The sequence below is a fragment of the Postia placenta genome (genome assembly GCF_002117355.1).
Source record: "Postia placenta MAD-698-R-SB12 unplaced genomic scaffold POSPLAscaffold_13, whole genome shotgun sequence".
Taxonomy (NCBI): Eukaryota; Fungi; Basidiomycota; class Agaricomycetes; order Polyporales; family Adustoporiaceae; genus Rhodonia; species Rhodonia placenta.
The window spans coordinates 89,686-115,988 of record NW_020169844.1 but is presented as its reverse complement, the minus strand read 5'-3'; the positions used below and the strand labels follow the sequence as shown (position 1 = coordinate 115,988).

Below are 26,303 nucleotides of genomic sequence, written 5' to 3'. Positions count from 1 at the left end.
TCGGGGATATCGTAGCCGATAGTGCTGTGCCATGGGAGAGACAATGCAAGCGCTGCCGATGACCGGAGGCGAACAACATTGCTGGCGATGAGTTGACTGTTGTCGCCGGACAACATTTATTTGCCCCCAGACTTGTTTGCGCAAAGCAGGCGCTTGCTCAAACAGCACAAGACACGATGCGCCTATTGTTTCATTCTCGCCAAAAATATAAAATCGAGGCCAGGCAGATGCAATAATATGTTGTGATAAACAGTGCGTGAGAAAGAAAATGACGGGAGGCGATGCTATAGTATACGTTACAGATGGGCTAGTGTCATGGGAGGGTACAAGTACGTAGCGCGATGCAAGAACGAAGTTCTGAACTGAGGTGAAATCACTAGTCCGTCAGGAGCATCTCCACAAGCGATCTCAATCAATTGATCCGCGCAGCGAAGGTATGATGCTGATTCTACCAGGACCTGAAGGGCGGGATGATGCGGTTCGGTAGGCACGAGGCCTCTATAGGAACGCATCTCGTGGCAGGGTACCCTGTCGGTTGCGGGATCAGAACGTTTATCAAGAGTGACGATCATGATCAAAGTCTAAGCTACGCACCTTCACCTGCTCGAAATTCGCAATTGCACGCCCCACGTCCCATGCGTTGGACTCGAGACATTGGACGGCATATTCCAGGTTGAGGCCCGTGCGCGTCAGTACTTCCATCACCAGAGACCTCTGGGGCTCAGGCTGCGACAGCGGTAAGATATAGTTAGCGATGATAATTCGACATCTCGGAGCGGCGGGACTGATAATCAGTGCGAGTACACTCACCATTGCCGATAGAGCAACCTGTATCTGTGGATTTGCCGGCGGTTGCAGCGATGAACCGGATGCCATGGGTTCACCCGCCTGAACCCGCATTGGGCCGGGCGTCCATGCCTCGTGGTTGGAGTACGCTCGGACGGTCAACTGATCAGACAGGATGACGACGTCCCACCCAGTCTGTCTGGCACTAAGATTCGGAACTTTATGATTACAGTCGAAGCCGTAAACATGAGAAGACATACCGAGAACCCTCGGGGGCAGGAGCCAGAATGAACGACCGATCAAAGGAACGAATGCCAAGCGAAGGTTCTAGTGATGAAGTGGTAAGCGAGCGAAATCGAAATCAAGAAGTCGAAGCACCTTCTGTGAATTGACCATGTATCGTAACAAAGAGCTGCGGGGAGTCACCCGCCTGCACAGGCCATGCATCGACGCAAAACTTCTCAGGTGAACCCGTAATGTCATGTTTGGTAATGGGCAAGTCTGCCATTGCCTTAACGGCGGCTTCGCTGCCGACATGTAACGTCTTCGTCATCTTGTCTATACCCCCGCCCATCCTGTTTAAGTTGCGTGAGCCTCCGTGACCGCCAGTCAGCCACGGGGTCCACTCCAGCTTGCGTTGGTTTGGCATTTCCTTCGAGTAATGGTACCCTTCAATTCGCGCACGCGCGGGAATGGTTGTGTTGGAAGAGAAGGAGAATGTCGCGTTTGGATGGTAGACATCCAGCAATCCGGCACGCTGGTTGTCGAATAGAGGAAAAAATCTGAAGATGCGTGTGAATAATCAACTCTAGCACATGAAGCCAACACATACCGCACGAGGAAATTGCTGACGACAGAACTATCAACTCCGGTTATGAAAGAGAGTCCCATTTCTGCTGGGAACGTTGTCGCTGTGGCTTGGGAGGTGGACGCCACGGCCGATGTTGAGGCCGCTGGCGCGTCGAATCCAATCTTGGGGATAGCTTCCATGTCGAGGATGTCCAACGACGGGAATCGGCGAACCATCTCGCTGCACCTCGCAGTGAGAAGGGATTTGCCATGAATTTTAATGAACGCACCTCTTATAGCGGTCTATTCGATTGTTCGAATACTCCATATCCCTCAAAGGGTTCTCGACCATTATGAGTTCGCGTAGTTGCTGCAAGCGGCCCCTTTTGCTTGAGATGTAGTCGATATCTCGCCAAGTGCTCAGTTTGTTATCCTGTAGGGACAGATTGACAACCCCGGGGAGATAGTGTGAGAGGCGAGAAAGAGAAGATCCACTCGTAAGCCCATTGTGGGCCAATGAGATCGTCTCGACCTAAACACAGTGAGGAAAGAGTAAAGCAATGAGCAAGAACTATACCTTTGGCTGCAGCATAGAGGCAAGCTTGAATAGTACTGCGATCTCTTTGCCTGCTCCGCTCGCGCCAGACCCTGGTAGCAACCGATGTTGTCGCACAAACTCGTCTTCTGCTATTCGCTAGAGTAGATGTGAACATTGACAATCTAGATATTATGTGCAAATCTCACGTACCTCAAGGTTGAGAAATTTGTGCTCGGGATTCCATCGCCGATGCACGAACTCTCTCCAGAGATCCACGACTTTGCGTTCGACAACGACATCACCATTTGAAACTGCATTTCTGCGAAGACGACCTAACGGTCCCCTCGCGGCACCGCGAATTGCAATTGATTCACCCCCAGCAATGCGAGAGGCAAGCTTTAGCAGACACAGAGAAGGGACGTCGGGGGAACCAGGATGAACAATGTAAGTAAAGTGTTTTCACAAACAGGGAGAATGTGGCGACATGACGGTCATTGTGGGTGAAGGGGCAAAGAGTGATCTTTCTATTTACCATGGCTGCCTTGGCGTTCGCAGAAGAGCTGCCCTGATCCTTGCCCGTCAATGCGTCAATCGGACGCGGCCGATGCGACGACCGGTTTTTGTGTTGTATTGTCTTTGCTGCGCTGCCCTTGCGACCACCAGGTTTGTCGGAAACGTCGCGCATGCGTGTGTCGCGGTCCATGAGACCCGCGCCTCGAAGAGCATTGGCAGCGATAGCACGGGTCGCACGATTACTGGCTGTAGATGTTGTGGCGGAAGTTGTGGCGGAGGACATGGCTGGAAGACGCGGCGGTTGGGATAGGAGGTAGCGTCGGTCAACAGAGTATGAAATGGCGATATGTGCGTGTCTCGCTGTCGCGAACGGCTCGAGAGGGAGGGGCGTGTTGAGTAAAGTTGAGGAGTTGCCACTCAGTCCAACAGGGTGGTGGTAAGCGTCCAAGTCGGTCAAATTCACGGGCCCGTAATTCTGAGGTCACTGACTCGCCGTTCCGTCACAGCACGTCACGCACACGTCACGGGTTTTCGTGACTGTCGTGAGGCGTTGTTGGTGTTTGTTCGCAGGCCCAGTGCATGTTGCCGGAATCCAAAATCGGCAAAAAATTGCTGGAAATTAATGTGGGTCCCAATGTATCGCGCAAGCGAGGAGCACGCCCGACATACGTAGCCGCCTCGCGGATATGCACAGCAATCAAGGCTGAACCGCCCCGACGGCGAGCTCAACGCCTCGAGTCTTTTGTAACCCAGCGAGATGTTTGCGCGGCCTCGCTTTCCCACGGCATTTCTTTGTCTTCCTGAACGACGTTTCCGCCCCTCCGCTCGTCCAGCGTTACACAATTCTCCATCCGCTTTCCATTTACTGAAAATTAAAAAAGATGGACAATCCGCAGTATTATCAACCCCTGTCGCACGCTCTACATCCCCCTCTCGTCTCGTCCGGCCATTCCAATCAGCAACAGCAGTACACCTATGGCTCCCACACTCAGCCCACTGCCGTAAATGGCGCTGGCCATCGCGAGGAGGAGGAGGAAGAGGAGGAGGACGATGAGGAGATTGTAGAGGAAGAGCTCGACCACCACGACACTCAAGCACCCTCGGCTGCTAATCCTTCACCTCACGCGTCTGCTCCCGCGCAGAATCTGTCCGCCGGGTGAGCACTCCGGTCCTGACCCATGCTCTGGTCTGACGTCTGCGCGAAGATCCGCCGCAGCCTCTGCGAATAATTCTGCTGGCAAAGCACAAGCACCTCACGACCAAAGCCAGCAAGTAGGCACAGACGACGATGCTGGGAAACGAAAGCCAGGTCGCCCGCGAGGCTCGAGGAATCGGAAGCCTCGAGCTGCTCCAAGCAGCACAACGAAACCCCCCACCAATACGCAACACCCAGGCTTCTATCAATACCCTCCCGCACCTGCTAGCGGCGGCGCAGTCTCCCAAAATCAGCAATTCTACGAGTTTCAATGGCGAGCACTGAACCTGTGTTCAGAGTTCTATAACGCGGCAGAAGAACTCGTCGTCAGTGCTCTGTCGACTACATCCCTGATTCGCTGAGTCTCTAATCGGGCCTAATCATTCAGAAAGCCGCTTCTCCCATGGTCATCGCCCAATGCTACCAGATGGGTCCAGCAACAAAGGTAGACCCCCTGGCGATGATCGCGGATGCGAAACGCGTATGTGATAACCTCGTGAGCAACTATGAGAATTGCTCGTTATCTTCCTCTAATATCCCAATGTAGCTGGCAAACCCAAGCCAATTAGTTGGCAGCCCACCTCCGCCAGTCTACTCTATGGGATCGTACGGGCAAATGGCACCGCCACCCCCTACAGCTAGTTCTGCTAGCAGCAGCAGTACTCCTGCCTCAGGCCCTGTCATAACGAACGCTGGATCATTTATCATGCCTCTTGCTGGCCATGCCATGCCACCGCCGGCTGCACCGCCTCAATCCTACTATCCTGCTATGTATGCAACCGCAGCCGGAGGCTATCCCCGAGCGCCCTACTACCCATACGCTCCCCAACCGGCCGCATCATACTATCCACCTCCCTCACAGCCTGTCACTACTCCGGTGCAAAGCTCGCCTCCACCAGCCGCTTCCACTACCGGTACCATTTCAACATTCAATGCCGCAACTGGTACCGCAGCACCAGGAGGGCAGCAGGGCACCTGGTCCGAGGAAGAGACGGATCGATTACGCAAGTTAGCGGAGCAGAGCCGTGAGATGGGTGGCCCGCAAAACAAGGGTGAGATTGAGTGGGACTGGGTGGTATCCCAGTGGGGCAACAGTAGGACTAGGTACGCGTGCAGATCCTTGGGGCCCTCCTAGACAACGTGGTCTCTGATCGTGGATCTGCAGGCACCAGATCCTGCTGAAAGCTACATCAATGGGCCTCAAGGAGAGTACAACACGCGGCACAAAGCGTCGTCGTGAAACAGATGCGTCTGCCAATGAGAACGAGCAAACACCCACGCCTACAGCCCAATCGAGTCAAGTCACTACTGCTGCAGCTACAAGTACTCCTAGTACTGCGCAGACTCAGGCGACGACACATACTCATGCACAGACTACACATGCCCCTGCCGCCCCGGTCAACACAACTGCGCAGTCAGCCACCACTAGCGCGTCCCCCGCCTTAGCTCCGCAACGCCCGCCATCGTCATCCACCTCTCAGACGATTGCTCCCGCCCGCACCGCGCCAACGTCGTCACCTGCGATGGCAAACGCCCGACCCTGGCCCATGCCTACTGTCGCGGCGAACACGCCTTCCCCCGTGCTTGCCAGCGCCCAGACCGACCGCAACAACTACTACAGGCCACCACCAACGCAGACACCATCATACGGGACCACGGGGACCACGCCGTATGGAACGAACACAAGTGCGGCGAACACAGCCTCTTACGGTGCGTCCACATCATCGAATGCTTCAAGGCCGTCGTCGTCACACGGAAGTGTCGCAGCCACGCATCAATACATGTACCGACCAAATGGGACATCGAATACAGGGCGGAGAGACGGATCGTGAGGCCCTTCATTTCCGCTCGGCGTGCAGAGATTGTTGATACCATGCTGTTCGCGCCCTTCCGCGTCCTCTCTCACGTTAGACTCCCAGGCCGGCGGGACCCTCCTGTTCCTTTCCATCTCCAGCCCTCTGCGGACAGGTAGCTTCTCGCTGTTGGTGTCGGCTCTCGTGTGGGGCACTACTGCCACCATTTTTTATCTTTCCCAAGAACCAAAACTCGCTTCATGGGTCGTGTCTTCATATCTAGGTGATACCTCGTGGTAGTCCTTGACTTATAGCAGCCTGCGGTCATTGTTACTGTTGTTTTTATTCGCTCTCAGCTTCCTTGTGCATATTAGTGATGTTGGTGTACCCGGTGGCTGGCTGTATTGTTGTAGGCTCCGAGTGCGTACTGCCGAGATTATAATGACATGACCCCAAAACCAGGATGCGAGCCTCGAGTATCACGTAGTCTGAACTGGTCCACTTTCGAGTGATTCTATTGGGCGCCTGAGACGGCATAGAGCCAAACCAATTCAAACAACCGCCTCGCACGCTGTCTGCACGCTGCGCGCACATCCAGGCGAACCGGTCTGCACTCGAAAAACATGGCCCACATGTACGCTCCTCTTGCTATCGAAGACGATGACATGCGGCATGCTCACCGCCGGTACGCGTACAGCGCCTCCAGCGTCGCGACGTCCGTCTCGGGGAACGGCGGCGGCGGCGGCGGCGGCCAGTTCGCCTCGTCGAGCGGACAGTCCATGAACCAATCCCCAAGCGCGGAGGCCGTGCAGGTACGCCGCCTCGAGGTCTCTCCTGGATCAAATGCTGATTATCACGCTCGTCCTCGCCTTGGTCTCAGACCTCGGGCAGCAGCTCCTATGCGTCTCAATCGCCGGTGGCATACACGACCCCGCACATCTACCCCAACAACGCCGTTCCGTACGTGAGCAGCTCGCTCCCGAGTCCGAGCATCCTCCCGCCGTCAAACTCGATCTACCCGTCCGTGCCCAGCGCGAGCTCGCACACGCCCCACGATGGACCGCAAGAGTCGCCGAGCACGTCGCCGTCGCATAGTGCGGGTAAGCGCAAGCAGCTGGACGACGGCGGCGCGTCTGCTCAGTCGGCAGCCAGCACGAGCAGAAAGCGGCGGATCCTGCCTGCGCATGAGAGGGACGAGTCGGAGGTGGGCCCCAACGGCGGGCCGAAGCACTGGACGGATGCGGAGAAGAACAGCTTGTTCCAGTGGCTGCTGGTGCACGACAAGCATTGGGACATGTTCAGGACGAAGATGAATACGGTGTTCCGTGAAGTATGTCGTACCGGACCTCGTCAGGCTTACCCGCTGACCAGCGCACAGGCATCCGAACAGATCTTCGGCGGACGCAAGTCCTTCACGGCGCTGAAGAGCTGCTACCATCGCAATGTGGAGACATTCAAGCAGATCTTTGCATTCGAGACATACCTCACGCGCACGCTGAGCGACAGCGACAACGAGGCGATCCGGATGATGTCGAACCACGGCGATCCGACGATTGCGCGACAGGCGTATCTCGAGCAGAAGCTGGAGGACGCGCGCAACCAGAGCGTGCCTGTTGGTAACCTGAATGTGAAGGTCATCGACCACTGGCATCTGAATGGATGGTACGGTCTGTTTAAGCGAAGGTCTGTGTCGGCTGCCACCGCCCACGGGCCATCACATTGACGTGGCATGTTGTAGATTTCGAGAAGATCCCCGGACAGGACAGCCTGTGCCGTTCTACGGACCCGGTAGTATGTCGTTCCCGAACGGACCAGCCCCTGCCGTCGACCCACAATTGGTACACGGTGCTCGCGAAGAGGAGGAGGAGGAGGAGGAAGAAGAGGACGTCGAGGAGCCCGAGCACGAAACCATCCCGCCTCCGCCACACCCTCCCATTGCTGGACCCAGCACTAGCTTCACCGACGCGCTGCATGATAATAATGTGCCACCAACCGCGACGCCCCTGCGTGGAAGGCCATCATCACAGTCGTATTCCGCCCGCAAGGGTTCATCCTCAACGACCCAAATCCCCGCGTCTACGGCTTGGACAGAGTCCCGCGGGCAGACATCGACGGTACAGGCTCTCGATCGGCTAACGGCTGTCACGCAGGCCCTCGTAGAGCAGTGCTCGACGCTGACGGAGCTGCTCCGTGCAGAGCAGGAGGAGCGGCGCGAGCGAGCTGCCGCTATGCAACGGCGTAACCCGGAAGACGGCATGAACAGGAAAGAGAAGGCGGCGTTGGCTACGGAGATGTTGGCAAACGCGGACGTTGGCGAAGAGGTGCGGAGGGCGGCAGCGGATTATCTGAAGCGACTGTTCATGAGTGCCTGAAGATGAGATCTTTTTCATATGACACTGCTTCTACCGTAAATTATGGCAATAATATGGTTGTAGGATGGCAAGTTGTAAACCATGCTAGTGTGCCTGGTCTGAAAAGCAAGCTGCTTCTCTCTTGAAGCAGTCGAGATGTGACAGCCGCGGACGACAAATTCTTCCGCGTTGCAGTTACGGACAAAGACGAGGAGGTAGGCGTCGCGCGCCGTAGGTGTTTAGTTTATGATAGAATACTTGTCTCAATTTTGTTAGTTGTCGGGTTCTTAGACTGTTCCCTCTGCAGGCCGGAAGACACGCAAACTCAGCCTGATCTCTCACAGGTAGGATCCCTCCCCGCTCTCTGAAACGATAGTACTATACATAAGCAATGGTCCATGACATATCTGACGAAGCCGCCGTATCCGGCGCGTCAGGTCTCACCGACGTCTAGGACCGCCATCGCCACCATGTTTTCTGTGCCTGCTCCCTGGCCGCCTTGACCGAGCGCATGCCCGTCTGCAGCAGAGGAAAGGCCGGGACCGACACTCCCCGGCCCTCGCACCGCTCGTGCTCTTCCCACTCGTCATCATCCAAATATCGATCAATTGCGCGGGCATCCAAGCTGCTCTCACCGCTATTAGCATCAGTGATGGCGCGCCGTTTGCGCAGTCTGTCGGCTGTCTTCTCCGAAGTGCATTCAGCACCAATCGCGGTTGTGCTGCTCGGAGAGGCAGCGTTATCGGCGGCGGCGTCGAGGTCAGCGAGTGCAACGTACGCCTGGGCGACACGCCAGTCGCGCTCTTTGGTGAGATTCTGGAGGCGCTGCTGGGCACGCTCGCGGGCGCGTCTGGCAGAGTGCTCGGCGTCTTCAGACGTACTAGTACTGGCGAGTTCGGCGCCGCGCGCGGTTGGAGGCAGGATAAGGAATGTACGGGTATGTAGGAGGTGTGGGGTCGTGCGCAGGGTGCTAAGAGGGAGGTTGTTCAGCCGGCAAAGCAGGGCGACCTGCAGGTAGTAATGCGTGAGAAGGTGACAAACTGATGGCTCAGGACTCACGTCAATACTGAAGCGCAGTGCGATGCCTACGAGGGTATCGGATGGTTTGATGTAGTACTTTGAAGGCCCTGAAGAAGCGGTAGGCTCTACGGACTCTACGTTGGCCTTGTCCTCGCAGAAAGGCTCAGAAATATCCTCTGTGCTGCCAGCGACAGGGAATGATTGCAGAGAGTGCGGATCTGTATATGCGGGCGGCGGGGTATCTGGTGCAGGCGAGTCAGACGCTGTGCTGCCCTCGCCGTCCTCGATATCATCTGGTTCATCATCATCATCCTCAAGCACGAAGACATCTCCGCCCCGCACAGCGCCGTCAATGTTCACCTGCTGCTTCATTCCTGGCCTGAACGTAGCCGAATACGAGCGAGGGGACACAGCCTCCGCACCGGCCAAGCAGTGCAAACATGGATTGTAACGTGCTAGACGAGGGTTAGAGAGTAGGCAGTTTGGACATATAGGGCGACGGCAGCAGGGCGTCAGGAATATTCCCTCACCGGGGCCCCCCAGCTGAGGACCGCCTCGGATGGCTTTGCGAGGAGGCAGAGAAGCAGAGCATGCGAGACAGAGAGTCACAGCCTGATCGAGCATATTTCTCGTCGGAGCTGTCGGCTTTGATATGAGATGCGCAGATGTGCCAGCGGAAAATACAGCAGAGAAAGAGAAGAGGGAGAGAAAGGGCACTGTAGAATGAGCAGAATGAGATCACTCAGCCAGGGAAGCGGCGAAGCGCCCGATCGGGAGCCCCGCACTGTGCAAGCGCCCATACCGCGTATGTAGGTCTAGGAGCGTGCACGTCGTGCTCGCTGTGCTTCGCAGCCTCTGCATGCTGGCACCTGTACACACTCGAATGCGATTGTTGTCCAACTCTCAAATATGGCACCCTTCCTGCCTCCGAGTCCGGTCTTGAATGGTTTCAAAGAACGAGCCGAATCGTTAGCATTGCAAGGCGCATACACTTGTTGACTGGTCCGCGAAAGTCATCTGAGCATTCATTCTTCAGGCGACCGACTGTACATTGGGACAGCAACCGGAAGTCTCAGCGTATACGAGCTCAATGTCTCTGGTATGTACACCATTTCTCTATGTGCAGCAATGTTTAAGGCCTTGTGGTAGATGCCGGAGAGCCCCAAGCAACACTTGTGGACACCAGGAAGGCTCTGAGCCGCCGAGCCATAGAGCAGCTAGGCTTCATCAAGGATGTAAACTCACTGGTGGTCCTTGCAGGTAACTATTCAAGTCACCTCTGTACGCATTCCTTGACGCTTTTGACGCTATAGACTCCATTGTAACATTGTATCCGCTGCCGACGTTTGCCTCACCTACGCCTCTTGCAAAGACTAAGGGAGCTCTGGCGTTTGGCACGTTCACCGGTACCGTATACGGTGAATCAGACGCCAAGTCACGTCCGTCTCTTGACGGCGAGCTCAACAAGGCCAAGGATGTCCCCGTTATCGTCACACACCTCGCTGTTGGCTGTAAGAGGAAGATTGTGCTGTATTCGTGGAGAGATGGAGAACCACAGGAAGTTAAGGTGAGTCTGACGCGTCTACGTTCGTTAGCCTGCTCAATGTGCTCTCAAGGAAACAACGTTGACCCACTCTCCCCGTGCGATATCCTTTCTGGGGCCCGACACGATATACTTCGGATACTCATTATCTGACTATGCTCTGTTCTCCTTGAAGACGTCGTCTATGACGGAACTCACGCTGCCAGTGCCCACGGCAACTTCAGGTTCTGCAATCGGCAATATGGGCATGGGCGCACTGTCTGGTCTAGGAGGCTACATGACTCTGGGCCTTGGTTCAAAGGCGAAGCCATGCGTCGTCAGCATTGACGAGAAAGAGGCCCTCGTTGCGAAAGACAGTGAGTAGGGTCACCATTGCGCGCCGGCCGCTAATATTCAGGATGGATAGACAGCGGAATCTTTGTTGGAAGCGAGGCAAAGCCCACGAGAGAAGTTACAGTGGATTGGCCGGCTCCGCCAGAAGACTTAGGTATGGGAATTGACTTATGGGCACTGTTCATACTCACATTGCCCCAGCTTTTGTCAAGCCGTATATCTTCACCATCTTCCCTTCTGGTACTGTACCAATCGTGCAACCAGACAATAGTTCAACATCCACGTCCTCTCCGCCGACGTTCATATCCTCTCCTGTAGTAGAGATCCGCTCTTCGTTGTCACTCACCCCGGTGCAAACCCTTCCTTTCCCCCCGCCCCCTGACGATACCCCTTCACCACCCATCCAGCATACAGTGCGCCTGCTGACAGCCTCGTCTGCCGGTCAGGGCTCGCTGTTCGTCGTGACAACTCCGTCGGAAAAAGCGACAGCCGCGGCTGTGGGCAGTGCAATATGGCAGTTCCAGATGCGGCCCTGGAGCGAACAGGTGGACGAGCTTGTAGAGGTTGGGTCATACGCGGAGGCGCTCGCGCTGTTGGACACTGTCGACGTTGCGGTTCTCCCGGACAAGGTAGGGTACCACGCCATCCCACGTGAAACGCTCTGACAGGCCCGCAGGAGCGTCGGAAACGGCAAGTGCGTGCCCTGCATGCCGTGTCTCAGTTTATTGCGCGTCAGTACGACGACGCGATCAACACGTTCATTGAGCTGGACATCAACCCGGCGAAGGTCGTCGCACTGTACCCGGAGAGCATTGCAGGCAGGCTGTCAGTGCCGCAGGACGAGTGGATCTCCTTGTTCGGCGGGCCCGCCAAAGTGGCGGAGAGCAAGCCTTCGTCAGTCCACAAAGGAAATGAGCAGGAGGAAGGACCGAGTGCAGCTGCGGAGGTGCCTCCGCGGCAGCCGTCGCCCAAGGACTCGATAGCAGGCGTGCTGAAGACGGGCCTAGAAAACATCATCGCCCCCGCTGCGGCGAAGGATGACGAGACAGCGTCTGTCATAGGCAGGCGAAAGGAGCGACCAAAGAAGGGTGCGTCTCCATCCACGGATCCAGTGCCATCCTCTGACACGCTTTACTGCCCAGATGAGTTTCACAAGTCCGTCGAGACGCTCATGCGCTATCTATCCGACCGACGGCCCAAGATCGACGGTGCTCTGCGCGCGCTCAGCATCACATCCGCCCAGTCGCACCAGATGCCGAACCTCTCGGCCGCGTCAAGGGAAGAACTCTTCGGGCTCCCGGACGCGCCCCTGTCGGCATTGACACCAGAGGAACTCGTACGGTTTGCGCAGATCGTGGATACGGCGCTGTTCAAGTCGTACCTGCTGGTGCGGCCGGGACTGCTCGGCCCGCTGTGTCGGTTGCCGAACTGGTGTGAGGTGTCTGAAGTGGAGGAGGTGCTGAGGGCGCGAGAGGTTGGTCTCGAGAAAATGCCTCACTTCGCGGATGGCATGTTAACCATGATGGCAGAAATTCTCAGAGCTTATCTTCCTTTACAACGGCCAAAAAATGCATGGCGAGGCGTTGCACTTGTTGCGGGAGTAAGTCTGCCTGGCTATCCATGCTGCGTATGTCTCACCGGGTTGCAGGTTGAGCGAGAAGGAATCCGACCTGAGAGACAAACTGATGCCTTCTGTCTCATACCTCCAACGTTTGGGTCAAGAGAATATGGAGCAGATTTTTGACAGCTCACGATGGATCCTCGAGCAGGATTCCGAGATTGGTATCGAAGTATGCACTGTTCATCTTCCCAATGGCACACGTTGACTCTATTGGCTCAGATCTTCACGTCAGAGGAGGTCGAGCTTCCAAGACAACCGGTGGCGAAATATCTGGAGGGCATTGACCCCAGTATATGCGCTCGATTTCTGGAATTCCTCATTGATGAACGTGGGGAAGAGTCTCAACTATTCCATGATTGGCTAGCAGAGCTCTACTTACGTATGACCATGACTGCGAAGAAAGAGGGAGACGAAGGCACGTAGACCCTTGTCACAGCCTGTGCCGGCTGCTGACTTCGAGTGCAGAGACTCAGTCGCATATGTACGCGAGGCTCCTCCACTTCGTCGACACGACAGATCATTATAACACTCACCGACTATATGCGCTCTTGCCATCGGAAGGTGCGTCCGGTAGGAGCGTTTGTTCCGTGACTTATTGTGACGCCATATTATGATCTAGATCTTTATGAGGCTAAGGCCATTCTCTTGGGTAGACTTGGAAGACATGACAACGCCCTTGAAATATACGTCTATCGCCTACATGACTATCTCCACGCTGAAGAGTACGTGCGCGTGAATGGCGTCCCTGCATTTAACTGAGCGATGAGCCAGATACTGCAAGCGTGTCTACCAGCCGCATTCGGACACTAGCAACGTTTTCCTGACACTCCTCCGGATATATCTCCGACCTACTGTGACCCCGACGACGGACCTCCTTAAGCCTGCACTTGGCCTTATCAGTAGACACAGTCCAAGACTCGACCAGAACGAAACCTTACAATTGTTGCCGCCACTGGTCACTGCTCAAGACGTGCAGGCATTCCTCCGCGAGGCCCTGCGCCCGCCTATTTTCGACACTCGCGTAAGGCGGGAAGTCGTCAAGGCGCACAAGGAAGACTTGGAGCTGCGTTTGATGTACTTGCAGACCAAACGGGTCAAGGTGACGGATAGCCGAATGTGAGGACAGTCATTACTCTGAGGGCTTCAGGGCGCTCAACGTTTGTCCTAGATGTCCTCAGTGCCATAAGCGAATAGGCCATAGCGTTATAGCGGTGCACACCCCTCGGTATGATCTTTTTACTCATGAAGGTATACACGCTCACATTCCGCTCAACGTTTAGGGGCGAGGTTACTCACTATCAGTGCCGAGAGGCATTTTCTCGCAAGCTGAAAGAGACACGGTCATGACTGTCGATTGTTGAATATCAGGGAGCTCGAGCAATTATCGCACTATAGCATAGCATAGCATGTTTCGTACTACATATTATATCCATTTGTCCGTACAGCATCCCTTCCCTGTCTACTTCAGTCGTCTTCGGAAGGAATGTCGTCGGCAAAGAGACAAGGTCCTTCTATGTCCACTGGCACCGACGGACGCGATGTCGGAGGCCCGCCTTGCGAAACGTGGTCGTCAAACTTGGGTGGTTCTGGGGAACACAGTACTCTCGGAACGTTTGCGTTGGCTTCCACGGGGCCACTTGACTCGAAACCAAGGCGGGAAGGCTTTGCGGCGACCACCGAATTTGTGCGTATGGCAGTAGTCTCCCGGCCTTCCATATGTGAAGTGGCGCATTCAACAGCGGGCTTTGTCTGTTCGGACACAGGACAAGATGGGAGATGCTTCGTCGACATGCTCACGGGAGAACTGTTCGTGAGGAGTAAGCAAAAGGAGTCGTCAGTCTCTTCTTGTTCGACGTCTGCATCTGCCTGAGTAGTCTGGACTAGACAAGCATCTTCCGATAGAGTAGTCTGTGTCCAGTGCACATCCTCCGCGCAAACGTGCTCTAGCGCGCCAATCAAATGTTGAGAGACAGGCAGTAGTCCCGGCCCCTCGAAGAGTTTCACATCCGATGATCCTCCTGTGCAATCGAAGTCCACTTTTGAGGAGAGTCCATACACGTTCGTCGACGCGTCTGATCGTTGCGGCGTCCGAGGAGACAGGGGCGAGGCGCCGGCTGCCGAGCGAGGGGTCTTCAGATCCAGCACAGTATCAAGAGCCCGCCAAGGATCAGCACCGTCGAACAGCTGGCCGCCCAGCGCGTCGTGGAGACTTTCTTCTTCCATGTCTTGAGGCATGGGGTCCACAGCGAAAAGGCTTGTGGGCACAGCGATGGATAAATAACGTTGCATGCCAAGACCAGGAGATGGCGAACGAGATGCGGAGCAGTCAGAGCAGTCAGAGGCATAGGCAGGAGCCTCAGAAGTTGTCAGAGAGCCAGGCTCCAGCGACATCGACAACTCAGAAGCAGCGGTCGAAGAACGTGCATGGCCGGGACGAGACATAGAAGCACAAGGGGCAGACATGAACAAGCATTCGCTCTCGGCAGCATCAGAATCCTTCTGCTGAGGTGAGGAAAACTTTCCCAGGAGGAGGGGCGGAGGCAGTTCCAGGCGAGATGGACTTGACGCAGCCCAAGGGATTGTTACAGACACGGCAGAGCGACTGATCGAGCTAGAGATAGAGCCGTGGTACCCAAGCATCGAGCTGTCCTGAGTTCCATCGGCATGCCGCTCAATATCCACGAGGTCATCTTTCCTCTCTGGAGTACGTGGCTCGGGCAAGCTGGAGCGATCAGTGTGATCGTAAAACGACCACCTCGTAGACTGGGGTTCTGCAAGAGGGATCCAGCTGCGACTTGAAGTGCTGTGCGCGTTCGGGGTAACGTTTAACTCGACGAAGCCAGAGTCGTCGAATGGGCTGCTATCCAGAGGCATGGGCTCGAAGTCCAGTTCAGTGTAGGCCAGCTTCCCAAAATCTAGTTGATTTACATATTGAGGATTACCATCGGAGTGTGCTAGCGGATTGCGAGATTTTGCGCGCATATAGTCTGGAGCTGGGAACCTTCCTTTTGCAAAACACATATTATATGCGATGCGAAAGCTTACCTGGAGAGCCCAAGGGTCCAGGAAGCTCACGGCCATCATATTTATATAGTTCTTGACTTGGCGATCCAGGCCCTTCGTACGAGGGGGACATCGAGTCGTTCCAGTCGGCTGAATACGATAACACCGAGAGCGAAGGAGAGAAGCTATGGTGTAATGAAAGCGAGGGGCTGCAGGAAATCTTGCGCTATGTATAGCGTCAGGCAGCGCATCATGACACGCTCAAAGCGAGACCATACTCTCTTCCGCGCACGTTCGGTCGGCGAGGATGGCGTACGCAAGTTAACCTGCGCGATCGACTTGGTTTCGAAACACCTTTCCGCGTCCGGCGCGAGGCCGGCGAGGTTAGGAATATTACAAATGCGCTCCATCTCGGCCTTCATGAAGATGGCTGCGATGAGCAGAGTATCTGGCTTTGAGAGCGATGAGAGAAAAGGGGATGCAGCAGGAACGCACGTTCGGACATGTCCAATGCACGTAAGATCTTGGAACGACTACCGGATGACTTGCCTCGCGGACCAGAACTTGAAGTATCCTCCTGGGGTTTGACTGGACGTGTCTGCCCGTGTTTGCGTGGTGTAGACAGACCAATAACTCCAGGTTCCATCCTGGAAGACAGGTCGCGATGAGCATGAGCGAGAGAGATCTCCGGTAACCCTCGGCTGCTGGGAACTGCGTTTTCTCCGCTGTTTCGGTTGTACGACTTGCTGAGCCCTTTGGTGAGGATACCAAGTTTCTGCTTGCCGAAAAAGGACCTCTGTGCATTTCCTATACTGTCCTTCGCTCGAGCTTTGGCAGCATTTCTGTGTGGTACGGCACGACAAGGCTGTAGTGTGGTCAGACGGCTCACGAAAGGGACGTACCGCTTGCCACCCATATAGTTTGCCCCCGCCATGGCCGGGCACAGTGAGGGTTAATACAGATGAGTGAAGATGCGAGGCCGTGCTGTCGGTGATAGATCGGCAAGCCCTATTCTAGGGGCTGAGATCGATCACTGCAGTGCAATATTACAGGCGTCAACGCCGAGCCTTCGTTGACCCGCACTGCGCCGTCCAGCCATGGCCGACCAGCTCAACCCAGAAGAGGAGAGCCTCCTCCAGGTGCGCTCGTAAAATTCGGTAGAAACATCTCATATAAATCATTACCACCGCCTCCAGTCCGCACTGCAAACGGCGTTCTCACCCGCGCCCCTGCCCAAGCAGCCCGTCCTCCCAGAAAACCCCCCAGAGCCGGAAACTGCACCCGAGGCCGCACCCGCGGAGGAGCCCGCCGCTACAGACAGCGTGCCGACGTACGACTCTGCCGAGGACGTGTGGAAGGCCGAGTACGAGGGGCACGTCGCGGAATGGCGCCGCCGCTCTGCCGAGCAGCGTGAGCTCGCCGAACGCGAGCGTGCCCGCTGGGAGGAGATTCGCCGCCGTGAGCGCGCGGAGGGCCGCCCGCCGCGCAGCGAGAGCGGCTGGGAGAGCGTCGGCGGCAGCACCAGCGCGTCTGTCGTCATCGAGGGCAGCACCCGCGCCGCCAGTGTTGCGACCGGCGAGCCAAGCGTCGCGGATGCCCGCGACCTCGTCAGCGGTGAGCATTCCGGCAAGCACTCCAAGGAGGAGCTCGAGGTGCGTCCGGCCCATCCTGCCATCCCGCTCTGTAACTAGCCCCACTGACACCACGCCTCTACTCCCGCCCAGAAGATCCTGCCCGGCGCACCCATGCACGCACAAACGCCCACGCCGCCAGACGCGGAGTCGCACAAGTGGGAGGACATCCACTCGGACTCGCTCGCGTCCTCGTACCCGTCGCTCTCGTATCCGTCCGACCCACACTCGCCCTCCTCCGGCTCGCACCCGCGCCTCCACGCGCCCCCACGCGCGGGCCACCACGACGCGCACGCGGGCCCCCACCATGCGCACGACCCAGCGCCGCCCACACCGGTGTCTACTGCGACGCATGCCATCTTCGACTCCTCGCTGTCCACGCGGACGCGGGTATTTGCCCTGATCGCGAGTCTGGCGGTCAACGTCGGTCTGCCGTTCATCAATGGCGTGATGCTCGGCTTTGGCGAGATCTTTGCGAAGGACGTTGTCGTGGGCTGGTTTGGCTTCCGGCGGGGGACTGCGGCTGAGGAGGCATTGAGGGGGCGGCAGAAGAGTCCCGGCTCGAGGGAAGCGGGAGTGGGGCTCGGTGTCCCAAGATAGTTGTTGCTTGGACGAGTATTTGAAGACTATGTACTCGTCTTGCATACAACATACCACATTCTAGGGCTGCATGGCATGCTGACCATCACCACACGCAAAATAAAGAAGTCTCCGGTAGTCCCTGCAGTGATATCACTTTTATCGACATGTCATGCCTCAGATTTCATTGCAGCCAAAACATGGTGAAACCGCTGATTATCCACTAATGAAGTCGCATACATACAGCCACAATCACTCGGATCGCGTTTCGCGACGTACAATACATACGGGGGTATCCTATGTCAAGACCTCACCAACAATGCTCACTTCACAACAGCTCTACACGCCCCTCAGTACCTTCTCCACGACCTCCTCCTGCCGCGCAATCCACACGCCAAATGCCGGCGTCCGGATCCAGCGCGCATAGAACTCCTTCGCGCGCCCCGCCGAACGGAACGGCAGCACGACGGGCTTCAACGACGCGAGGAACGCGCGCTCACTGAACGGCGCGAGTCGCGGCACCGCGCTGGTTGGTGTCGGTGCGGGCGACGGCGACGGCGCGGGCGAGGAGAGAGAGTCCGTAGATGACAGGGCAGAGTCCGTGAGGGAGGCCTCAGACGCGGAGTGCAGGCGCGAGGGCACGGCGCTCTGCGGGGCGGACGCCGTCGCCGGCGAGGGGTGCGCGCCGGCTGTGGGCGTGGGCGGGAACGCGGGGTTCCACGTGGGCGGGTCGTCCTCTGTGCTCGACGCGGGGGACGGGAACGCGGAGGAGCCCGACGATGCGAACGCTGTCGCGACGGACGTCTTGGGGTGCGTGCTTGCGGCGGCCGTCTTTGGGTATGTGCCCGTGACGGACGCCTTCGGGAATGTGCTCGCCGCGGCGGACTTGGGGAACATCGCGGATGCGGACAAGGCCTTCGGGAAGCGCGCCCCACTGGACGTCTTCGGGTGAGCAGCGCGGCCCTGGCCCTCGGTCGTGGTAGGAAAGGTGGCGGAGACTGCGGTTGGCGGGGGGATGAGGGACTGCAGGTAGCGCTGTAGTGGCACGAGGAGCGCCGCAGTGCGCGACGAGAAGTGCTGCCGCAGAAGTGCGGATGCTTCCCGTCCTACAAGTGAAGGACATTGGTAAATTATATTGGGCACGCAAGACGCTACGCACTGGTTTGTTCGGAACCATTGCATGCCTCCTGGAGCTGCCGCAGGAGTGCCTGGTCCTTCGAGGTGTACCGCTTGTGAGTCCGCGACTTCCATCCGGGGATAGGGCCCAGGGTGGCGCTCGCGTCACTTTTGTGGCTGATCAGAGAGATGAGCTGTCGTGACATGCATGAGGAGTGCTATTGGCACTGACCGTGGTGCCCTTCCAAGACTGAGAACATGTGGCCAATGCTTGCATGCTCGCTCGAAATAGGGATTAGTCACACCGAGGATCAGGCCCGACGAGGGTGGGCGTGAATTGACGAGCGCAGCGTGATCCGCATCGTGAATGGTGAAAAACGGGCGGAAGTCACCAGCCACAGGAATCTAAACGACGTGTTTACCAAATGCCACAGGGAATAACGCATAAAGGAGAACGACGTACAGGTCGCAGCACGTCTCGCAGCCACCAGATGGCCTGGCTGGTCATAGCCGGTGAGGGGCCAAACACGAGAATAGGTTCGCACAAAACGAGACACTCCCATATTGACCAGAGCTGCGATAAACACGCGCCAAAGAGATCAATGACTGGGGGATCCGGCGGTGCCAACGACGCAAGTATCTGGTACTGTATTCCGTGCATTCCGGGTTTAACGACCAGTTGTGACTTCGCCGGGGCCTGCTGTGTATCTATATTGCTCGGAATCTCGGCTTGGAGGACAGATCCAAGAAAACCGAGCTCGAGGGTCGCGCCTGCGGTGGGATCCGACCTTCTTTTCGCGGCTCAGCGAGCCACAAATCGACAGCAGGAAGGGCTGCGTACCAAGTAGCGATATTGTGGCAGGCAGCCTCCAACATGGGTCCTCCGTGGGATAAGAACGCAGGTCCCAGTTTGGAGAGCAGGGTATAGAACAGCGCTGGGTATGCGAGATGCGAGAGGATGACTAGGGAGCGCTGGACAATGGTTCAGATCAGGTCTCACCACCATTGGAGTTATGGTTACCTGTTGGTATCCTCGTTTCGATGTAGCGTCTCTTCTTTGTGTGAAGTATGAGTAGCCATACATGAAGCCGTCTTCCGAGTGAGGGCGTTGGGTACTTGAGCGTAAGAGCCCGTCACCTGCGGTTATGCGGATGCGGAAGGAGTGAGCTTGTGATCCCTGTTCGAATTGCGGGGAGTCGGGGAAGGACAAGAATGCTCTTAGATGGTCGTCTCAATTATTTCTTAATTTTAAAAGTATGATAGATAGTTGACGAACATGTTTTCCGATTCAGACAGTGACAGGTCTAGAGGTGGATATATGCAAGTTATCTTCGGGCCCACATCCAAGTCGAAGTCGACTACCATACATGTCAGCTCAATGGCGCATCAGGGGTATAAGCAGGGGACTTATACCTATGACCATGCTCGCTATCCAGCGACGCAGCCGCATCACCTTCTCGGGCTCCATTGACAAGCCATCGAGACTTAGACTGGACTGATGCGAGGAGGTTGCATGTTTCCAAGGGTTCGTGTTCGAACGGGAGAGTTTACGCGGCGTCAGGGGAAGAAGATTAGGTGAGGAGGGCGACTTCAAACCAGACGAGACCGCTCTCGAGTGCCGACGCGATCCACTCGGAGGAGAGGTGGATTGTCGGTGACAGAGATTGACCAAGCCGATGTCGGTTTCGACTTCGTCCATGGCCAGGCGAAGGGATGCGTGGGCTCTCGTGCAAGCTAAGCTCAAGGCGACGCGTACGTTATATCAAGAGACGGGACAATCTGGTGGTGCGTGCAACAATGAAGTTCCCTGCCAACTGCCATAGGAGCGCTGATGTGGGGCACGTGCAAGGTGCGAGTTCACGCTCTTCACGAGTCCTGGTCCTGAATACTTTGGATTCCTGGGAGCTGCTAGTACTCTATCCTTGAGCAGCATCATTGTGTCTTCTATACGAATATTAATGTTTCTTTCCCGTCATGTAGGAGGACTTCTCAGGGTAGCCGCTTCCTTATAAGGTAACCTGCCTTCCGGATTAGGGGCACAGATCCAGTCGAAGGCCCCACTGCTGCTTGGCAATTCTCCAGCTCGCGAACGTGCTGTGGGGTAGCATCCAGGCGTCACAGGGATGGTGGTGACGACACCTATGACCTCAGAGATCCTCCTCGCGTGTATATAAACCACTCAGATGCATCTCGAGGACCCGCATCGTCTGCGCGTTCAAATCATACTCACATTTGCAAACTCTTTATCTCCGCGACAATCGAAATGCCGTCTTCTGCTTACCAGGTGAGTTTGACTTGCGCTGACTGAGGAAAATGTATACTAACGTTTCTCAGCAAGGTGACAAGGTTGAGTACCGCCCTGTCGGTGGTAAGTATATTTACGTGAAAGGCCAGCCAAGTATTCATACATGACTTGCGCGTGCAGGTGCCACCGAGAACGTCTCACACTCTACTGGTACTATTGCGTCGGTTTCGGAGGCTGAGGATGGAGTAAGTCTAGTCTTCCTAGTATGCAGCGATGATGAGGCTGATATTGATACGCTGTAGTCTGTCCGCTACGCCATCAAGAACGACAACACGGGAAAGACCACCAACTACCAGGTGCGCTTGACATTTATATCGTTGACGTTCCTCCACTTATTACATCTCGTTCAACCTTCAGGAGATGAACGTTGTTAAGAAATTGTGAACGTATTCGGTTTCATAATCTGTTGTATCAGTGGTACTAGTGTGTAATCTTACAAATGGTTGAAATAGCAACCTGCAGCAATTCTGAGAAATTAAGAAGCGTTCATGAGCGAAAAGCCACATTCACGGCCCATCCCTGCACTTTACTACTTTTCAAAGTCATTGCATCAGCCATGATGCGTTGACAAGCGCTCACCACACATCCTGCAAGCGCTTGTCATCTGCACTTGACACTCCAGCCTTTAGAGAGCCCATCCTCTGACCATCAAAAAGGGCGCTCTATTGTAGGCTGCCTAGGGGAGACAACACTCCAGCTGAATGTAGGCTAAGTACACCTCATCTTGACCTCATCGATCTCCTTGAGAGTGACACTGATGTCGAGTAGAGCTTGTGTCATGCTACTTATATCTGGGGTCCGAGAGCCTCAGAGACCACCAGCAGTGTCTTTGGAGGTGAATGGTCTACTTGGAGCACGCATCGTGTACGTATGAGCCCCCCAAGCTCTTGAAGGTGGTTGTTGAACTTCCGTACCGACGCCCCAAAAGATTTGAGGTGTCTCGATGCGGGTCCGCGAGTCTTAATTATGGTGTGACAGTGTCCTTAAGGCGAGTTAGACAGTTTACAGGGTTACGACACCAGAGAAGCGGGGTTTGATTGCATTTCGGTATGTGTTCGCCTTTGAATGGTGCATCGTCTTATCCGAAGTTCTGGACCGAAACATTTTTAGAACGACTCTATCATGAGGTATGGCACAAGTACATGCATCATCCTCAGAAGTCTCTGTGTCGAACCCCACAGTGCTTGTTCCTGACGCACGTTCGACCATGTACCTACAATGTACGGCATAAAATTCCAACAGAAATGCTGTCGTGTTCTGCATTTAACCTCGTCCTCTCGGTTGCGAATGCAGTGACCTCTGGAGAGCTCGCCCTCAAGCTCATTGCGACATTGTATTGCTGTGGATGCCAAAATGTCTCGCAGCTTGCTCACCACGGCCTGCATTGCGATGCTGGTGTGGGTCGCGGACGGCCAATCGGACCACATAAGTGGACTGGGGCCGAGCGCATATACCATCCCCGGGCTGTTTCCGACTTCTGTATACCAATCGTACTACAATGATCCTACCGCCACCTCTGTTGAGCCACAGCCTGTGATATCCGATCCTGTGACGGTGAGTGCCCGTGTAGCATGAGATTCTAAAGTGCTCAATCTACTGTTGTTGCTGTAGCACGAAACTTATCCATACTGGCTCTCGAACCCGGAAACCATCCCACAGGTATGTGAAATCTATGATCGACGACAATATAGATGCCTTGCTACTGCTTCTGTACTCTCCCAGTACGACACATATGAAACGCATCCGCTCCCGCCTGTCGCGTCTCCCGAACAGCTGCTCGACGCGGCCTTCACACAGGTCCTCTCGATCGCTGCGAATCCCGTGTTCGGCAATGATACCTGTGCTCGCTGCCAGGCGTCCCTCGAAGTAGCGAAGTTCCTCGCGCTCACAGTGCCCGAGCTCGTCCCGCAGCTCGCGGTGCGGCTGTGCGAGCAGTTCAACTTTACGACAGACTCGATGCCGACCTGCGCGCTCGCGTACGGGCGGGCCACGCTCGGCGCGTTCTACACGCAGGTGGCGGCATACGCGGATGTCGGCGGGTACGACGGGCAAGCGTTCTGCGCCACGTTCTTCAGCCTGTGCCCAATCCCGCCGACGAGCCCGCTGGACCTGACAAACTGGTTTGCGAAGCCGAAGCCCGACCCACTCCCACCGCCGAAGCAGCCGACGGGCGAACGGCTGAAGGTACTGCACGTGTCTGACCTGCACATCGACCCACGTGTGTGTTGTACACTGGTTGTGCGATGGTCGGTCGTTCACGTCGTCCATAGGATATACGATTGGAGCCGAAGCGAATTGCAGCCAATTCTTCTGCTGCCGTCCGCAAGGCTTCGATATCAGCCCTGATCAAGTCGTGTTCCCCGCGCCACGATATGGTTCTTATCTATGGTATGGTAGGACTCCGTTCCGTCGGGTGCCATTGCTTACGCGTGGATGCTGCAGTGATGTGCCGCTCCCAACAATGGTAGGAGTTATGAAGGCCATTCCCATCCTCACTGGCACGGAAGGTACAGGATTCGACTTCACCATCTTCACCGGTGACTTGGTCTCCCACGACCCTGAGAACGAGTTGTCGAAGTGAGTATCCTTCCCAGCGCAGTCTTCTCTGTCTCACGAGATATCATGTCCATCCAGGGTGTATACAGTCTACACGGAGGTGATTATTCTGTACGTTACTCGGCGATGTGCTGCTGATCGGCTCCCGTAGACAGTCTTGTTTGATCTCCTCAAGCGCCTGATCAAGACAGGTCCCGTATATGCCGTTCAGGGAAACCATGATACATTCAATCAGTTTGTGTTACTAGTGGCATTGAATGTAGACACGCTAACCCACTGTCTCCGAACAGAGCACAGAATTCTCCGTACGATATCCCGGGAAATCTATCAAGCCAGTTCAATTGGTACGATGGCTGGGCCCTGTTCTAGAGCCTCCTTGTTGACCGGACGGCTTAGGAACTATGATCACCTCGCTGCGCTGTGGGAGCTCGAGGAATGGATTTCACCAGAGACGGCGCAACAGGCGCGAACACATTATGCAGCGTATGCAGTACAACGTCAAGATGGGCTCAGGATTATCACGCTGAACACGGACATGTGTAAGTGATTATTACAATTAGCTGTCTGGATTTCATACATAATCGATAACTCTTGATCCCTTCTCGCAGGGTTCACGTATGTCTAAACACGGGAGGCGATGACGGATGACATCAATTGCCCATTTACAGACAGAACTTTTACAACTACATCAATCTTGCTTCGTCTGACAACTCGGGCATGTTGAGGTTCCTGACAGATGAACTCCAAGAAGCCGAGGACGCCGGTGATCGAGGTAGAAGCACTCGTCTACTCCTTGGTTGGCCTGTAACTGATGTCTACTAAAGTGTGGATTTTGGGACATGTACCGAGCGGGTGGGACTCCACGGATCCGTTGCCGAACCCGACGAACCTATGTACGTTTTCACTCAAGTGACATTATGCAGCGACCTTATGCGTGGCGTAGTCTATCAGATGTACGAGTATCACGACAGAGCTATCGACCGCAGACTTAATCTCGCACAGTGTCGACCGGTTTTCTCCCCACGTTATTGCCGGCATATTTTTCGGGCACACGCATGAGGACCAGATGACAGTGCGTGTTTTCTTTGTATCAGCTATGTTCATAGCTTGACGACATGCAACCCGGCGCGACATGCGTTCATCAGATCTTCTACGCAAACAATGGGACAGTCATGACTAAAGAGACAGCTCAGATGGTTTCATGGGTAAGCCGTCGTGTCCAACGTGTCGAGATGTTGTCAAACGGCCAAACAACGCAGATCGGGCCGTCTGTAACACCACTAACAAATTACAACTCTGGGTTCCGGATGTATGAAGTCGATTCAGGAGTAAGTTGCCCTACTTACTACTTGTTGGAAACTGCCTCATTGCGTATGCACGCATTAGACATTCGAGATCCTAGACTCGTACACGTGAGTGTTCTGTGCGACCTGTTGTCTAGCTCGATTGGACAACTTGCCCACATAGATGGTTTGCCGATGTCAACTCCTTTCCGGAACTGGACGGGCAAACCGAATTTGGGCCGACGTACAAGTTTGAGTACAGCGCACGCGAGACTTATGGCTCCAGCATCTCGGGCTGGGGCCCCAATGACCCCTTGAACGCGACGTGGTGGCATCTTGTTACTGAAGGTTCGTGTCCTCCCTCGGGTATGAGACCTTACCTGCTGACGGTTGCATGTAGCCATGGAAAACGATACCTCATTGGTTACGGTAAGTTACTCCACCGATATCGTTCCATGGACAAGACCGACGAAGACTCCTTGATTTAGACATTTAACACCTATCAAGGCAAAAGCTCTATCAGGTCGCCCGCCTGCACAGGGGAATGCGTTACCGCCAAGATATGCTACATACGCAGTGCCAGTGCGAGCCTGGTTCTGCAAAACTGCAATCTAAATTATGAGACTGTCGGAGTCAGGTGAAGCGGTATGGATTCATAGTTACACGAAGCAGACGTCTCCGCACCTTCCAGTCCCTTCACAATCTTGATACTCAAATGTCACTCGATCCAGATATCCATTCATCATTGCTGTAAGCGGCCCGAGTATGCCACGGTGTTGCTGCTCCTACAGGTCGGAAAATTAGAACAGGCATGGGAAAGCCAAGCCATGGATCCGAATTGGGTTTTATTCAGGACCAAGTTTGGATCAAACTAAACGTATACTACAGTTCCCCTGTTGAAAACCGACCACAGAAGGTCCGCGTCGTCATTTCGATCACGTTGATTACAGGAGCAAAGTCGAGGAGCCCAGTGTGAGTGGCGGCCGGCGAAAGTGCCTCGGGACTGCGATCTCTATTCAGTACGCTGGCAGATATTACGAAAGCTCGTGGTAAGCTCCATGAGTTCTTCACAACACGAACCCAATGATTATTTCTGGCTACTGCGTGCGAGTTGTGGTCGCTCCACACGACCTGTCGCATTCTGGTAAACAGAGTATTTGTTATTAGCGAAGCGTTGTAGTGGGTTTGAGCAGTGTCGACGAGAAGAATGATTTGATCCCATTCTGGGATCATAAGAGCGATAGACACCGGACGTTCCCATTCTCGAAACCAATTGGCATCAAGTTTCGAACAGGACCAAGTGATGCTATGACCTTTGTGCGATTCATGGACGTCAGGTATCCGGTAC

At 55.3% G+C, this 26,303-nt stretch overlaps 7 protein-coding genes across 7 annotated transcripts; 4 read left to right on the top strand and 3 right to left on the bottom strand.

Annotated features, from left to right (window-relative positions):
* Positions 1 to 242: 242 nt before the first annotated feature.
* POSPLADRAFT_1172986 (hypothetical protein) lies at positions 243 to 2,858 on the bottom strand. Its single transcript, XM_024488209.1, has 10 exons — positions 2,728 to 2,858; positions 2,324 to 2,456; positions 2,153 to 2,269; positions 1,866 to 2,107; positions 1,619 to 1,816; positions 1,165 to 1,568; positions 1,047 to 1,113; positions 811 to 991; positions 595 to 726; positions 243 to 528 (listed from the first exon to the last, which is right to left on the bottom strand). Exons 1-10 carry the CDS (start codon positions 2,814 to 2,816, stop codon positions 499 to 501), a joined length of 1,593 nt encoding a protein of 530 aa, XP_024335547.1. The 5' UTR covers positions 2,817 to 2,858; the 3' UTR covers positions 243 to 498.
* Positions 2,859 to 4,224: 1,366 nt separating this feature from the next.
* On the top strand, positions 4,225 to 9,436 carry POSPLADRAFT_1151289 (hypothetical protein; the record flags this gene model as incomplete). Its single annotated transcript, XM_024486516.1, has 9 exons — positions 4,225 to 4,302; positions 4,369 to 4,925; positions 4,987 to 5,531; positions 5,989 to 6,034; positions 6,213 to 6,426; positions 6,495 to 7,297; positions 7,353 to 7,935; positions 8,638 to 8,902; positions 9,090 to 9,436. The coding sequence occupies 9 exons, from the start codon at positions 4,225 to 4,227 to the stop codon at positions 9,434 to 9,436; spliced, it is 3,438 nt and encodes a 1,145-aa protein (XP_024335546.1).
* A 458-nt stretch (positions 9,437 to 9,894) lies between these two features.
* Positions 9,895 to 13,829, top strand: POSPLADRAFT_1151232 (hypothetical protein; the record flags this gene model as incomplete). Its single annotated transcript, XM_024486508.1, has 17 exons — positions 9,895 to 9,953; positions 10,008 to 10,084; positions 10,123 to 10,245; positions 10,299 to 10,552; positions 10,602 to 10,888; positions 10,939 to 11,015; positions 11,063 to 11,490; positions 11,538 to 11,949; positions 12,004 to 12,335; positions 12,391 to 12,461; positions 12,510 to 12,651; positions 12,702 to 12,901; positions 12,943 to 13,043; positions 13,102 to 13,204; positions 13,254 to 13,598; positions 13,651 to 13,707; positions 13,763 to 13,829. 17 exons carry the CDS (start codon positions 9,895 to 9,897, stop codon positions 13,827 to 13,829), a joined length of 3,135 nt encoding a protein of 1,044 aa, XP_024335545.1.
* Positions 13,830 to 13,946: 117 nt separating this feature from the next.
* POSPLADRAFT_1048949 (hypothetical protein) lies at positions 13,947 to 16,419 on the bottom strand (the record flags this gene model as incomplete). The annotated part of the gene is made up of 5 exons (XM_024479634.1): positions 13,947 to 15,397; positions 15,528 to 15,635; positions 15,778 to 15,915; positions 15,981 to 16,327; positions 16,388 to 16,419. The coding sequence occupies 5 exons, from the start codon at positions 16,417 to 16,419 to the stop codon at positions 13,947 to 13,949; spliced, it is 2,076 nt and encodes a 691-aa protein (XP_024335544.1).
* Positions 16,420 to 16,579: 160 nt separating this feature from the next.
* On the top strand, positions 16,580 to 17,833 carry POSPLADRAFT_1041119 (hypothetical protein; the record flags this gene model as incomplete). The annotated part of the gene is made up of 3 exons (XM_024477847.1): positions 16,580 to 16,624; positions 16,682 to 17,137; positions 17,210 to 17,833. The coding sequence occupies 3 exons, from the start codon at positions 16,583 to 16,585 to the stop codon at positions 17,714 to 17,716; spliced, it is 1,005 nt and encodes a 334-aa protein (XP_024335543.1). The 3' UTR covers positions 17,717 to 17,833.
* A 201-nt stretch (positions 17,834 to 18,034) lies between these two features.
* Positions 18,035 to 19,895, bottom strand: POSPLADRAFT_1151932 (hypothetical protein; the record flags this gene model as incomplete). The annotated part of the gene is made up of 6 exons (XM_024486598.1): positions 18,035 to 18,801; positions 18,855 to 19,005; positions 19,040 to 19,216; positions 19,275 to 19,599; positions 19,653 to 19,783; positions 19,833 to 19,895. 6 exons carry the CDS (start codon positions 19,893 to 19,895, stop codon positions 18,035 to 18,037), a joined length of 1,614 nt encoding a protein of 537 aa, XP_024335542.1.
* Positions 19,896 to 21,074: 1,179 nt separating this feature from the next.
* Positions 21,075 to 25,438, top strand: POSPLADRAFT_1048946 (hypothetical protein; the record flags this gene model as incomplete). The annotated part of the gene is made up of 21 exons (XM_024479633.1): positions 21,075 to 21,095; positions 21,146 to 21,179; positions 21,237 to 21,301; positions 21,359 to 21,412; positions 22,001 to 22,095; positions 22,118 to 22,163; positions 22,227 to 22,243; positions 22,481 to 22,670; positions 22,728 to 22,775; positions 22,839 to 23,334; positions 23,387 to 23,504; positions 23,559 to 23,693; positions 23,751 to 23,783; positions 23,963 to 24,016; positions 24,069 to 24,215; positions 24,341 to 24,444; positions 24,644 to 24,744; positions 24,779 to 24,877; positions 25,059 to 25,084; positions 25,140 to 25,303; positions 25,356 to 25,438. The coding sequence occupies 21 exons, from the start codon at positions 21,075 to 21,077 to the stop codon at positions 25,436 to 25,438; spliced, it is 2,130 nt and encodes a 709-aa protein (XP_024335541.1).
* Positions 25,439 to 26,303: the final 865 nt, after the last annotated feature.

Excerpts from the sequence above, each read along its gene's own strand:
- POSPLADRAFT_1172986 (XM_024488209.1), bottom strand. The coding sequence starts at position 2,816 with ATGGACCGCGACACACGCATGCGCGACGTTTCCGACAAACCTGGTGGT. Across the intron at positions 2,457-2,727 it reads ACAATACAACACAAAAACCG|GGGACCGTTAGGTCGTCTTC; the intron begins GTCGTCGCATCG and ends CGGTGCCGCGAG. Across the intron at positions 2,108-2,152 it reads CCTCTATGCTGCAGCCAAAG|GTCGAGACGATCTCATTGGC; the intron begins GTATAGTTCTTG and ends CACTGTGTTTAG.